Source organism: Micropterus dolomieu, linkage group LG04, assembly GCF_021292245.1.
Source record: "Micropterus dolomieu isolate WLL.071019.BEF.003 ecotype Adirondacks linkage group LG04, ASM2129224v1, whole genome shotgun sequence".
Classification (NCBI taxonomy): Eukaryota; Metazoa; Chordata; class Actinopteri; order Centrarchiformes; family Centrarchidae; genus Micropterus; species Micropterus dolomieu.
This window is the reverse complement of record NC_060153.1, coordinates 33247908-33263336: the sequence shown is the minus strand read 5'-3', so window position 1 is coordinate 33263336 and position 15429 is coordinate 33247908. Positions and strand designations below refer to the sequence as shown.

The 15429-nt window shown below is 42.1% G+C and overlaps 1 protein-coding gene across 6 annotated transcripts in view; it reads right to left on the bottom strand.

The window, feature by feature from the left end:
• slc8a1a (solute carrier family 8 member 1a) overlaps window positions 1-15429 on the bottom strand; it is a 42754-nt gene that overhangs the window by 3783 nt on the left and 23542 nt on the right. For 3 of the 6 annotated variants that reach the window (XM_046047237.1, XM_046047236.1, XM_046047238.1), the window contains exons 2-6: window positions 11908-13712; window positions 4575-4705; window positions 3320-3340; window positions 3179-3196; window positions 1436-1504 (exon numbers count right to left, since the gene is read on the bottom strand). In XM_046047237.1, coding sequence (XP_045903193.1) covers window positions 1436-1504; window positions 3179-3196; window positions 3320-3340; window positions 4575-4705; window positions 11908-13691 — 2023 coding nt within the window. In that variant the 5' untranslated portion in view covers window positions 13692-13712. Of the gene's footprint in view, window positions 1-1435; window positions 1505-3178; window positions 3197-3319; window positions 3341-4574; window positions 4706-5101; window positions 5209-11907; window positions 13713-15429 lie in introns of all 6 variants that reach the window. The other 3 variants (XM_046047242.1, XM_046047240.1, XM_046047241.1) reach the window with 3 other exon arrangements.

Genomic DNA, 15429 nt, shown 5'->3' with positions numbered 1-15429 from the left:
TCTCATTTGTGATACTGTTTTTAAAAGCTCAGACAAGTCGATGGGATAAAACTGGTTAAAACTCTCTTGTTGCTGGTGAGGAACCTCTGAGTAAGAGACCGCGGGGGTAATAGAGGCTCTGATTGACACCACCTTATTGGTAAAATAAGATAAAAACAATTCACAGTCATCATTACTTCCAGCTGAGGCACAAGGAGGGGTTGGGTTTACCAGCTGATCCACAGTCTTAAACAGAAGATGGATGGATTGAAAGTCTAAACAATAAATGGTTGGTTGGATGGGTAAGATGGATGGACACATGGATGGATGGTTGGACAGATGGGTGGATGGACAGACTAGACTAGATAGATGGTTGGATGATAGTTGAAGAAATGGATGGACTAAAACATGGACATGTAATCCAAGGAAGGTTAAAGTCAAGGGCAACTGGACATGATTGAAGATACTAGAAGACGTTTAGTCCCTCTTCAGTTCTGACTGACTGGCAGGGAAACTCAGCTATTTAACCTCAGTGGGGTCGTTTGCCCGGGTCATCGATACCGCTGGTTCGTTAGTGTTCCTGGTTGCTGTAACGACAGTCGTTACAGTCGTGCGTTTGTTTCGTGGTTGTTTAGTCTCCCCAATATACAGGTCTGTGCATTCCTCACTGCATTGGACCGCATACACTAGATTGCTTTTCTTGTGTTTGGGTGTGCGGTCTTTGGGGTGGACCAGCATCTGTCTTAGTGTGTTCTTGGGTTTAAAAAACACAGGGATGTTATGTTTGTTGAAAATCCTCCTGAGTTTCTCTGATACTCCAGACACGTATGGAATCACAGTGTTGTTGCGTTTGACCTTCTTTTCCTCCCCTGTAGTTTTGTTCTTCTTGGATCTTGTGGCTGTTTTCACAAAGGTCCATTTAGGGCAAACGACCCCACTGAGGTTAAATAGCTGAGTTTCCCTGCCAGTCAGTCAGAACTGAAGAGGGACGAAACGTCTTCTAGTATCTTCAACCAAGTCCAGTTGCCCTTGATTTTAACCTTCATTGGATAACTATGACCTGGATGACTGAGAATCTTCATGGACATGTAAATGGACGCATGGATAGCAAGATAAACAAATGGATGCATAGATGAATGGAAAAATGATGACTGGACACAGTGGTGGAAAGACAAATGAACAGATGAACTGATGGCAGATCTGAGGACAGATGGATGTACAGATGAACTTATGGATGGATGGATGGATGGATGGATGGATGGATGGATGGATGGACGGATGGTTGAATAGAATGGATGAATGCAATGGAGACTTAAATAAATGGATGGATCACAGAATAGATGGATAGTTGGATACATACATTTAAGGAAGGATAGATGAAAAATACAGATTTGGTGGTGGAAATAAAGACTGATGGAAGGTGGCAGATGGACGGACAGACGTGCAGATGAAGTACCTGTGATGTTGATGATGGTAGAGGGGGCGGGGTGCTCTCGTCCCTGGACCTTCCTGTAGATGTCTTTGCCTGAACAAGTGAAAAGAAACTTGATTCTACTGAAATCGGACACCTGGTCGCAGCACCTGAACCAGAGAAAGTCATGACACATCACAGCCTCCACCCAACAACTAGATGAACATCTTGAAATGATTTGAACCAACAGATAAAGTCATAAAATCTGAAAGGAAAATGTTTTACTGGACAGAAGACAGCTGTCACAAAAAAATGTTTTTAATCTTATGTATTTAAATTTCACCATTAGGTGTTTTTAAGATTCAAATCTTTGTAGCATTTATTTACTTCCATACTTCTGGAATCCAGGAAAAAAGTAATGAAAAAGCACTGCTCCTAATAAGGATGGGTTAAATGCAGGACAATTTCCACATGCAATGTACTGTGTGTAAAACTGACCAAATGAAGATGATTATGTTAAATTACAAAGTCTAAACCATTTTAATTCTGGAGGTTGAGGTCCATATAGGAAGAACATAAATATGTGTAAATTGACTAAGCATCAGTGTATATATTATATTTTTTTTTATACCATGTGATCACAAGGTCAATATTTTACTGTGTTGATGAACTTAGAAGTAACGTCTGTTCTCATTATGACTCACAGGAAAAGGACAGTGTTCTGGACTCACAGTGCTCAGGGCTTTGTGGTATTTAAGAACACGTCACATGCAGTTTTGTTTGGCGTAAACTCCCACACTCTGTGACAAAACCTTCAGAAGTTCTCCGTAGAGCAGTGGAAACACTGAAGGTTCCTCGGAAGCTTTCACAAAGACTTCAGAGACCCTGACGGCTCTTCCAGATCTTTCTACCACACACAGGTTCTCTGATTGTAAGCAAGGAACACTAATGTTCTTAGAATGATTCCTGCTTTCACACAAAGATCTACTGAATGTTAACGTGTGCTCTCAGATGTTCTCATCAGTTGACATCTGTATAATGTCTCAAATGGGACATCATATCAAAGACAGGCTCTCATTCAACACACAGGTAGAGTCTTTTTCTATTTAAAAAAAAATATATTTCTGTTTTTATTGGACAGATGATTGTGGAGAGGCAGACAGGAAATGAAGGGAAAGAGAAGGCTTTGACACCACAAAGTTCTACTTGTCCCCACCAAATGTTTGGTTCTAGAGTCTTGGTGAAATGTGTCGCAGGGCTGGATAGTTTAACAACAGTTCTACTATTGCATTTATTTTTAGATTAAACTGATTGTGTTTCATTCATGTGGAATTTCAAATCAATATCAGACACATTTTAAAAACTAAAAACACGCATTTGTCACCAATATTGAGACTAATTAGTCTCCATAAACTAGTCGCCTGCTACCAGTTCTGATCCAGCCAGGGATTTTATGGAGGACATTTTGTATTTTATGGAGATGTAAAAATTACATTTTCCCCAAGGGGGTTAATAAAGTAATACTACTTCTTTCTTTGTGCTTCCACCGAGGGATAAATGAGAGCCAGCTGAGAGGTTTCACTGTGACATTAACACGTTGCTTTAAGTGTCAAAACACTTTAAAGAAAACGTTTACACCACAGAGAGGTCTTACCATACAGCTGTTTGTCTAGTAAGAAATCATACAAAGAAGATAAATGAACTCAGATCAACAGTTAATATTGTTGCCACATTAAATCATTAATAAATGAGACAGAATGTAAAGGACCAGTGTTTGGTTTCACCTACCTGTTTTGATGAATCCACCTAGAAGTTTAGAAAATATGAAACAAGAATTCAAAATTTGCTCTTGATTTAAAGTGAATCTTTAAAACATGAATATGTTTTAAGGCAGAAAAGACAGAAAATGGATAAATCTGACCAGCTTACCGACTTCATGAAGCAACATAGCTGAAGAGAAGAAACAGACGAGAAGGAAATGAGAGAAATGAAGCAGATAAACAAACAAGCAAGAAGACAAAGAGGAGCTCAGAACAGCTGGAAACTGTTAGCTGAGTTTAAGAAAATGACTTTATATATGAGAACTCTCCAGCTCACTGAGAATGAACCTGTGTGTTAACAGTTACACCAGATTTCAAATGTCAAATCATCATCAATCAAATCAGGTCTGTAAAACCACACATGAACAGGAGCCTGAACATAATGAACATCAAACGAAGCAGGAAACATCTAAAATCCATCACTGTTAAAGTCTGTAAATACTGCATACTGTCAAAGCTGGGGCTTCTGGAAGATGTTTAGTCAAACCAAAACTCTGTGAGATGAAAACACACACAGGCAGGTTTAATACAACGGGGGATATGTGTTAACACAAGTAGACATGTCCCAACCTGTCCAAAATATGTCCCGCCATGTTCCAACCAGTCGTAACCGTTCCCCTCCTGTCCCAAAATGTCTAAACCTGTGTGAACCTAAAAGTTTCCCATTCTATCAAAACCCATCTATACCTGGATAACCTTTCCTAACATGTTCCAACCAGTTGTAACCAGTCACAACATGTCAAACTGTCCGACCATTTCCAAACCTCCACGCTGTCCAGACCTGTCCCACGTTGTCCTAATCTGTCATAACGTGTCATACAATGTGCCATCCGGTTCTTACTATTCCCATCCATCCTGTAAAAACAGGTCCAGACCTGTCTTTCCCTCCATGCCCCAGTTAAAAGTATCCATCCTGTCCTAACCAGTTCTAACTTGTCCCCACCTTAACCAACTACTACCAACAAATCAACAGTCCAGATTTGTTCTAACCTGCCTTAACTTGTCCTGACAAATCCCAACCAGTCCTCACCAGTTCTAACATGCCCCTACCTTAACCAACTACTCCAAACCAGTTCTTGCATTCCCAATCAGTTCCAAGTCCCAACCAGTCCAAACTAGTCCAAATCGAACCGGTCCTTACCGGTCTTAACATCTCTTGACTGGTTAGTTTTTCTTAACCAGTGCTGACCAGCCTTAACCAATCCTAACTGATTCTAAAACCCTCCAAAAATAGCTCTGACCAATAGGAGGTCAGCTGAAGGTGTTGTGAAGGAGAAGGCAGCGGAGCGACAGCAACAGGAGCAAACTGAACAAAAGCAGGAAAAGAGCGCCTCAAGGTAGATGAAGGAAAGGTCAAAGGTCACCAGGGAGGTCAAGGTGCCTCTTCGCACCTGTCCATCTCCGCCTGTTCCAATATGGCTCCTGCAGCTCTATGTAGAAGCTGGCCTGCTTATCGTACTCCTCATGGTCAATTATTCTAACGGCTATGGTCTTCCTGCGGACGAAAGAGTACAGACAGTGGGAGGGGAGGTCAGGGGTCATGCATTAGTTCACCAACACACATTCAAACACACACATGGAGGCCGACAGACTCCGTCATCACAGCGTCTAAATCACAGTGGAAACACCATAACAGGGATGAGGAGGAGATGACATCACCTCACCTGGCCTGCAGGGAGGAGGGATCGAACCCTCGGAGGTTAAAGTCACAATGAAGGAAATATTATATTTGAAATGTCCGAGGAAAAAATATCTAAAACAGATTGATCGGTGATGGTTTTCCCTGTGAGGCCTTGAGGTGAGTTTGGACTGACAGAGTTTAAAGGTCGTTAGTGATGTGGGTGGGGTTAGAAGGGGGCGGGGTTACGGCACAGGAAGGCGACACCCCCACCTTTCCTCCCACTCATCTCCAGCATGCGAGGCTCTCCGATCTCTAGGAAGAAGTTCTTGTTTTTCTCATATTCTTCATCATCAATTATATTGATCTGAATAGTTTTGCTGAAACAGAAGAAAACAACAAAGGTTGCAGAAGGAGAAGTGTGCCGAGGTCACAGAGAAGCAGGTGAATAAGAGGAGGATGGTGTCAGAGACCATGTTGGAGGTGGTGATGCACTGACTGCCTGCCTTAGTGCGTCAGGACAGATGAATGGTTGTTGCAGTCAGTGATGTTTCACTCTAACTTGCCTGCAGTGTGTTTCAGCTGCAAATGGATCAGTTACACATAGCGGGTACCAGAAGCCAAGATGGCGCCCTTTCTTTAGCTTAAAGGTTGTTCACACAGCGCGTGCTAGAGGTCCTTATGGCTCAGAAATGTTTGACCGTTGACGCTGAGTAAACCTGCAGTGCATAAATGGACCCGATCTGAAAGGCCAGATCCAGAATGTGCTGGACTTGAACTGAACCAGTCTCTTCACAGTTTTGGTCTCAGAGACTCTATTTGGACTCGGGTATCAGGCGTCTGGACACACAGACCTGAGACCTTGTTTACAGTTGGAGGTGGTCATTAGAGATTAGCGATGAGTTTCCTGTTCAGCCCAAAGCTTGTTTAGGTCACTGCTGATTCAATGATCCAACATGAAGAAAGCTGGTGACACAGTTTGTTCTGCCTTCGAGTGTTGGAGGCTTCACTGGGCTGCAGGCTACAGCAGCCCTCATTGGCCAGATCCACAGAGTGTGTGTGTGTGTGTGTGTGTGTGTGTGTGTGTGTGCGCACCAGCAGCGTGGAAACAGAAAATCGCCTTGATCCATTTCCATGTTTATTTAATACCAGCAGATTGATGGTTGGGGGTTTTGTCTCTGTGACTCCAGGACACATGATGTATCCTAGTTTTAGAAAAGCTTTCACAGAACGTTAGTGCTTCATGTTTTATCCGTCAAACCCAAATTAAGAGTTCTGACTCAGACGTGGAACATGGACGTTATTTGGTTCCTTCAGAATAGGAATCTCTATCCCAATGAACGTCCTGCATTTTAAGGTTTAAACATCCCTTCACTGATTTTGTCGGAACCAGTTACATTTGTGGTTTTAATCTTAGTTTATATCTGTACTGATCAACAACTTCAGCAGAAAAACTGTGACAAACAATATTTAGACATGTGTCCTGTTTACAAAATAATAAACTGGAAGAATTCACATGACATTATTTTAGAAATGACAGAAGATAGAAATTATAATCGTGTGGATCAAACAGTAAACTGAGTTCACCTCTTTGAAGTGTAGGCGACACAAAGCTGATGAAATCAAGAGGCGACTACTTCACTATTTTTCAAAGTAAACAAACAAATCTACCAACTCAGGAGTTTCTTGTATCCTGACGGTGGCAGACATGAGAAATGAAATGGAGATGATAAAAGTATTTAAATTAAACACAACACTAACAGGCACTGAAAGTCACCCAACTCTCAACAAAACTCCAGAGGTAGCACACTCTAAAAACTAATTCAGGGGACCTTTAGTCATTATATATATTGTTGTGAAATAAAAAATCTACTTCTGAGATACTGTTAGACTTTTTACTTGCAATTGTTGTTTTATTGAGCTTGGATGACACACATTATGCCTATTGATTCAATCTATTATCATGACTTGTCAGAGTTTAACATTTTCAGTTAATCAAACACTTTCCCTCTCCTTCATGTGCGGGCATGTTCAAGGCCAGACGAGTGACTGCAGGGCCACAGCTGAAACTCATTAAAGGCAGGACAGAGCAATCTGGCAGGGGGCCTAAAATTATTGCTGGGGGGTCAGTTCTGGCCCGAGGGCCACCTATTGCCGACCACTACATTACCACTACATACAGTGGGTAAAGAAATCTGCCGACCCCGAAGACTCCAAGAGGTCTCTTTTTTCTGGTTTTAGCTCAGCGTGTACAGTAAGTGTCAAGGGCAGCGAGTCTGTACAAAAGCTACATTTTTAATAAACAGTGGCATTTCTTCCTCACACCATCTTTGACCGATGGTCAATGCAAAGTTGCTGGGTAAGAGCCAACAGCATCATTCTTTGGTTCAAATAATTCACAACACAAATGCTGATCAAGCTGATAAAATCTAATAATGAGAAGCCTGAAGCAGCAGATTTGATCCTGTTCATGATTTTTTAGGTGGCAGTTTGGTACATTGTATGTATAAAATTGTCAAAGTCTAAGTAAACGTGCCAGAAAAACAAAACCAGGAGCTAAAAGGCTCTGCAGAGCTACCAGATGATTTAATGTTAACATAAAAAAATACTGATGAATGCAGCTTCATGTGCAGCGTGACAGTCTAAACTCCACAGAAAGTCTGCTTATCATCTCTGTAGTTTTACAAGAGTCCAGTCAGTTTTCTGTGGAGGGAAACAGACAGAAGTTGAAATAAAAAGTTTGGTCGTGTTGGAGTGGCTGCCGGCCAGCAGCGACCTCCCCTGTGGTCGGCTGAGAGGAATCGGCTGCAGTCATCTGTCTGCTTTATGGGCCGAGGCCTGGACGATGAGCAGGATGCTGCTGCTGCTGAACACAGGCTGCCCTAATAAGGAAGGGAGCTGCGTGATGTTTATCCGCCCAACACAGCAGGAGCCGAGCCGGTTTGGACTAACAGCACGACAAAAGACATCTGAGACATCGAGCTGGAAATCACCTCGCACTCACAGAAGAATGGTTTGACAAAGGATGCAATAAAGAGTCAGAGCGGAGCTGTGGAGGAAACAGACACTGAACTCTGCAGCCAGTCAACAAACATCCAACAACCACTTCATCCCAAAGACGTGGAAAAAATAAGAAGAACCACACTTAAAAGAAATTAAAGGAGTGCTCCACTCATTTAGTCTGTGGCTGATATAAAGTTCAGACTCACGAGAGACTAACACACTGCAGCCATGCTAGCAGCTCTGTGAGGACGGGCTCAGACACGGCAGTCCATTGAGCTGAATGCTATCAGCCTAATGAGCAGTAAACGCAGTGTGCAGCTGAGGCTGATGGGAATGTTACCTGTCCCTGGATTTATTGTTGGATTGGATTTCGGATTTTGAGCACTTAAAGAGTTCTGTGTTTGGGTCCAGATCCCATTACAATAACACTCTATTAGCTTTTTATTTCCTTTGCCACCAATCATTTGATGAAAAAAATTCAAACTTATTTTAATTTCAAAAATTTCATTTATTTTAATGTTCTATTTATCTATTTATGTTACAGATACATTTGTTAAATATTAAATAAACAGGAAAATGAAGTTGTAAAATTAAATAAGCTGAAAAAATTGGAATAAAGTTTTAATTTAAAGAAGTTGACTAATTAACAAATTATATCTTGTTTAAGAGTAAAATCAACACGTTGTGGTGTTACGGGTAGTGGGTCGGATTATTTCGTCGCTGCAGTTTGAAATCATTTGAAGCAAATCTGAAAAGGTTCTGCACTGAACTGCTTTTCATGAAGGTAACTAGAAACGCCTTCGTCTGTTGGCTCCTGACCAATCAGACGTGACGGATATCAGTTCCCTGCCGGAGCTCTGATGGAGCTGATCAGCAGCAGCTCCTGTCACACAGAGCAGCTCTGTTCAGACCCAAAGATCCTTTCTGAGAGTTTTGGAATAAATAGGAAATAGGAATGTGAATAAAAATGTGACTTTTGAAAACTGGCTCAGAGTTAACTCTGCTCTGCTCTGCTACTGCAACACAGGCAAATATGAAACAGGAGAAATTAGAAATTAAGTTTTTGATACTAATACTAATATTGATAAGTGAACATCTGTGTATAAAATGGTCCAGCTGGTGAAGCAGTCTGTATCAGACGGTCCTAACTGGCAGACTCAAGCTGATAGCTTGATCGGTCTATATAAGGCTCACTCTGTGTAAATGTAGGACAACATCCTCATTAATAAACGGAAACGAAGAAGGAGCGTGGCACCTTTTCCATTTCAAGAAGCCGTCCGCTTCCTTCACAGCCAGCGGCCGTGCTTATGCTCTGGAAATAAACGTGTTGTCATTACATTCCTGCTGCCCGCAGACATGGAAATAGTTTGCCTGCTGCTATGTGAGGCATGTAAACCTGGAGCTAGCAGTCACATGACTGCGTGGAGGTGGAGCTCCGGGAATAGGAAGAGCTTTCATTAAATAAATCCTTGTTCAATATGTTTTATCACACAGCCTGCTGCAGATTCAGTCCAAAATGACTGCTGGGTATTGATCCTCAGTGGTTTTACTGTAGAAATCAGTTGGCACCAAACGTCTGATCAGATTCTGTGCTTTTACAATTTCTGTGACTAGATAGTTTCTTAAAGTGCAAAAATGTACAGTTTGGGTGTTGGTGCCAAAACTCAGGTCTTGTGTTTGGTATGAAAAAACATTTATTTACATTAAAATAAGGATAAATCACTACATACGCTGTCCCCGTTCATCATGAGCTGAACTCAAAGATCTGAGACTTTCTCTATGTACACAAAAGACCTATTTCTCTCAAATGTTGTTCACAAATCTGTCAAAATCTGTGTTAGTGAGCACTTCTCCTTGCCGAGATAATCCAACCACCTCACTGGTGTGGCATATCAAGAATGTGTACATAGAGAAAGTCTTAGATTTTTGAGTTCAGCTCATGAAGAATGGGGGCAAAAACGAAAGTGTTACGTTTATAATTTTTGTTCAGTGTAGAAAACTGAATTAAGAGTCTGAGAATCAGCTAAATCGACACACAACCACAGATCACGACTACATTCTGCGCAAAATCTGGGAAAAAAGTGAAACTGTATCTCTGCACTCCTGCTGTGACATGTGTTTGACCAACCTCCTGTTAGCTCATTACATTAACCAATCACACACTTCAATTAGGGCTGGGCGATAAGGCCAAGAATGTAATCACAATAAAAACAATCCAAAACATATCAAATCATTATTTCTTTCAAGATTAAAGGCTGATTTCTGCTCCTGTGAAAGTTAATGTGGTTTTAAACTTTTCTTTCTGGTCAGAACGAACACTTGACGCCAAACAGTGGATTGCTTCACAGATCTGAGGCAGAACATTCAGAATTAAAGCTGCAATCAGCGTTGGCCGGCCCTCGCACGTGTAGCGCAAAGAGGTGTGAAGTGGCTGCGTTGCAGATTCTGGAGCTCTGCCAGTGCGGCTGTGAATTTGCCACGGGCTTCGGAAGGTGTACAAACGTGTTGTGCTTTTTGTACATCTGGACATGATACATATGCCACAGAAATTTTGTATATGTAGGTAAAACGTGCTGCTTTGTTGAAGGTCACTTCCTGTTGCCAGTAGGTGGCGCTGTGACTATTGGTGAATGTTGTCTTGTACATGTGTTCAGGGTGGGACTCTTATCAAACATGTAAACTCTGTTACAGATGTGAGCGTTAACAGTCAAGTTACAAGAACTTCCTGCGTCATGGCGAAGAGTTTAACTTTGCCACACTGTTAACTCCAAAGTCACGAGTTTTACAACATGGCTTCATCAATGCGTTAAGGGTTTTCTGGGACAGTTTTGAATTTGATATGGCCAACCTGCTAGGAGTCCATCATAGCATAAAACTTGTCATTTCCTGTTACCAGCAGGCGGCGCTATGACTTTGAGTGAATATTGGCATATGGATGTGTTCAGTGCGGGGCTGTTATCATACATGTCAAATTTAACTTACTGCATGCTCAGGTCACAAATGGCGCTAAATCACCCAGGGAGTTATGTTAATTTTGGACGATTCTGCAGTACATTAATTACGTCCAGTGCCAACACTGAGTATCTATGCAGGAAGAAGTGTCCTTTTATGTACTAATGTTTTAAACCAGTTGAGGCAGATTGCTGCCTACCCTGAGTCCAGGTTCTGCTCAAGGTTTCTACCTGTTAAAGTTTTTCCTTGCCACTTTGGCTAAGTTCTTGCTCATGGTGGGAACTGTTGGGTCTCTGTAAATATTACAAAGAATCGGTCTTGAACTGCTCGATATGAAAAGTGCAATGACATATTTTCTGTTATGAACAAGCGGTGTATGAATCAAATTGAATTAAAGTGGAGGTTGCGTACTGTTAGTTGAACAGTTGATGTTACCGTTTTTAAACTGTAATCATGATATTTCCACAGCCCTAGAGCCACAATTAGCATTCATGTCACTGCACGTTGTTGTGCCCATTCAAAACATGTAATTTAATATAATCGGAGGTGTGGCAGAATATTCCATTCAACTCCATTTCTGTATCAAAAACTGTCGTCAGCATGTCCACATGGGACATTTAAAAAGCAACTTACAAATGGAAACCCATCAGGACGATAGAACCATGTATGATGAATCATCACTGTTGACTAGACATGTTACTTAAACATCTTTATTTTCTCTCCCAACCCCATGTTGATTCAGGGAATGACTGCTTACATATGAACCCCATGCTCCTGTGTTTGGACTGATCAGGCCATTCTTAACCTACACTGACACACTGAGACAGATAATCTACTTAATTTATTAACTTGATCATTTAGGACCATTTTTTCTAAATTTCACCTAACAAAGAGCAATGAGGGAACTAATCATCAATTTGTAATCAATCTTGTCAGAAATCATCCTCTTGAAATCCTACATTTTTTATATACAGTATATACACAATGACATTAACAAAGACTCTAATACCCAAAATACCTTGCAGAGAAATTAAGGAAGTGTGCAGCCCCTTCAGTGATTTGATTTTCATTATTTCTGATACTTCATTATTCAGGACAGGAGATTTGTGATAATTTGTACTTACAAGATTTCATCGTTCTCAAACTCCAGGACTCCATGTGTGTCCTCAAAGTCCTCCCCGCCTCCTTTAGCCGTCCCCTCTGTGGTTTTGTACGGCACTACCACAACACCGCGAGCTCCCGAGGACCGGATCACCTTCACCTCCATCACCCCAATGCTTTCACTCACGGTTACCACTGGCTCCTCAAACGTAAAGATCCCTGCGTGGTCGTCATCAAAGATGGTGACTGTGGCTGTGCACGGCAGACCTAAACCCGCAAGGGCGTCCATGTGGTTTGCCTCGCACGTGTCTGAGCAAGCGCCCTCTGATATGACCTTCACATTGGTAAGGTGAACCAGGAAGTGCTCGTCTTCCTCAAAGATATCATCATCAATAATGTCAATGCGGATTTCCTTTTCAGTCTCGCCTGGTTGGAACACAATAGTTCCTTCAGTGAACTGGTAGTCTGAGCCGGCGTTTGCTGTGCCGTCTTCAGTCCGGTAGTCCACTGAGACCATGTTTGTTAGGTCTCCACCTCGGCGCACCACGTTCAGAGCTACACTGCCACAGTTCTCCAGACACTGGTAGGCACCAGGGTCGAAGAACACCTTGGAGGAAAAATTGTTCACTGAAACCTCGGAGCAGATATCGTGCTGGGTGGCTCTCTTGGCTTGGTCAGCAGCATGCTTCTTCAGGACGTTGCCTGCTCCTGTCATTATCCTGGTCGCCTGACAGCGGTAGAAAGCCCGACTCTTCTGTTGCTGGGTTAAAACTTGGTAATTGGCCAACTCCATCAACTGCTCCATCTCCTTGTCAGGATGTTTCTGTTTCAGCTCCTTCAGGATCCTGGCCACCTCTCTTCGGGCCTCTTCGTCATCCAGCTCCTTCAAATCAAACCCTGTCTCCTCTCCATGGGAGTTGAGAATTCTCCCGTCCATTTCAATGTCAACCTTAGAGGGAGGTTCTGGTTCTCCCTCTGTTTCAATGATCATTCCTTTCCGCTTCCCTGCTCTATATCGTTTGTACATGTACTTGTAGAATAGAAGTCTGCGGTCGGCCACATAAGCGAATCCAACACAAATGGGGAAGAAGAAGAGTGTGAGAAGCCCCTCCCATATCTCAACAACACCTGGAGAGAAGACGGCCAGGATCAGGTAAAGCCAGGTGTATGCAAAGACACTCCAGGTGGCGGTGACGAAGAACACCCTGAGGTGCTTCACCTTTCTTGTTTCTCCATCAGGAATGACTGACACACAGAGGCCAATGATGACAAACATGTTGAAGGCGGCACTTCCTACAATGGTGTTGGGACCCAGCTCACCGGCGTTAAAGTTGTGACCGCAGACCTCCACGACTGACAGCAGGATCTCTGGGGCGGAGGAACCCAGCGCCATCAGGGTCAGGTTGGACACAGTCTCGTTCCAGATGCGCACCGTCGTGGTGATCTTCTCACCGTTCGGTTTCTTGATGGTGATCTGTCTCTCCTGGGAAGTGATGACCTCGATGGAGGCCATGAAACGGTCAGCGATGATAGAGACACCCAAGAACATGTACGCCAACCCCACAAAGTAAATGGCGGCTCTGGCGAGGCGGTCAGTAAAGGCTGGGTTTACTGGCATCCATACTGGCAGGATAACGCCTTCGATGCAGTCGGTAGTTCCTCCACATTTGGTGTGGTTGCTGAGTGTGCTGTTGGACTTGAGGGTCAGAGCAGAACCTCCTGCTGCAAAATATGGAAGTTCAATTGAGATGATGGACATAAAGAAAAGCAGCTGAAACCGGGGTGACGAGGTCCTGACTGGGCTCATGGTGACACTTGACCCTTAAACCTGTAAGACACAGAAGGACTTTAGTACTTTTTAGGTTTCTGGGTTGCGTTGAACAATATTTGAGGGAAATAGGCTTTTTGTGTACATAGAGAAAATCTTAGATCTTTGAGTTCAGCTCGTGATGAATGGGGGCAAATACAAAAGTGTTGAATTTCTAATTTTGTTAAATTTTGTTATATTTGGAATTGAATGGGCTTGAATGGGCAACATAAACCAGCAAACTTCACTCCACTTCTCTTAATCACAAAGCAAATTCTGTAAATTCTTTCCTTCTCTAGGATCCAAAGCTGCTTGCATACTGCCCTGACAAACGGCGACCGACTCAAACTAACACCAACTGTTTGATCAATGTGCGCCAAGAGTTTGACCTGTTTACCCGGATTGGTTAGAGTTGTAGAAAGTTGGACCAATGTGGCCCTTGTCCAGCAAATCACAACATTCTGAGAGGGTTTCCTTGACAACTAAGCCTATATTTGCATGCAGAACGTCAGCGCGCACGACTTTCTTTGATGTCAATGTAGGTTAGCAAGGTGTCCATTACGCGCTCCTCACTCTCTAATTGCAAACGGACCCGTTTGTGAACAGCCCCTCCACTTCGTGCAAAATCCGAATCAGAACATGTGCTGAAGGAATCGAGAAAGTGATTGCCCTCTGCGGGAGTTAAAGCGAGTTAAAGTTAAAGGGATGTTAAAGCTGTAACGCCTAGTATCTTGCCCATACGTCTACAGCCGTTAATGTTTTACACCGGAATAATCACAGTTGAAGTGTTTGCAGTTTATTAGGCCTGACAAAACGTTATTATAAGCAATAAACCTTGTTTATATTTGGAAAAAAGACTATATTCTTTAACATGATTCACAACTGGGTTAGTCTATAAATAAAATAAAGGAAGTGTCTCTCCTGTAATTATCCTTATGACATAATTTTTGCTTGCTCTGTGCCAACCAGTTGAAATATGTAGTTTGTAGTACTTGCCAAAAAGACAGGGTATTGCTCAATCAGTCCTTATTACCAGTTGCAAAACATTCAAGCCAATACAGCCCATATAGCCAATGCAGTTTTGCACTTTTTTTGCACACACAAAACTGATTCCACTTCCTAAAGGTTCCTAAAGGTTCTCACTGATTTTAGCCATGAACTTTATATTTGAGTTGGTTATGGCTCACCCAGTCCTTTCAACCTGTTGAAATACCTTTTAAAGGGCCACTACAACCAGTAACAAGTAGCTGTCCACTTGCCAAAAAGTGATTGAAGCCTTGACCTTGTGACTTAAATAAGAAAAAATAGAGTGTTGAACTGACGCCTGGTTTTCTGAACTTTTTAAAGACTGAAACCAACTACTGCAAACTTTAGGATGTTGCTGTTAGCTGGGCACTGAGCAGTGTGCAAGCAGCTTATCTGTAAATAGTACTGTTGTGAATGCTCAAAAACAAAATGTTAATAGTGGTTTTAACTCATTTTAACAACAAACTTAATATAATTAGAAACTGAATCCAGTGTTCAGAGACCACACAGTTTTAAAAGAAATAATGTGACACTCTGAGTGTGAACTGATCTGATTAATTGAATAATTGAAATATAATCAATAAGGTTAATTAATAATGCAAATAATCAGTAGCTGAAGCCACCAATTATATTTCATTTCTTACCTTACAAACAAAATCTATGGATTTTTCCTTTTATAATTAACATTAATTTTAATTAAAATGTTTTATAT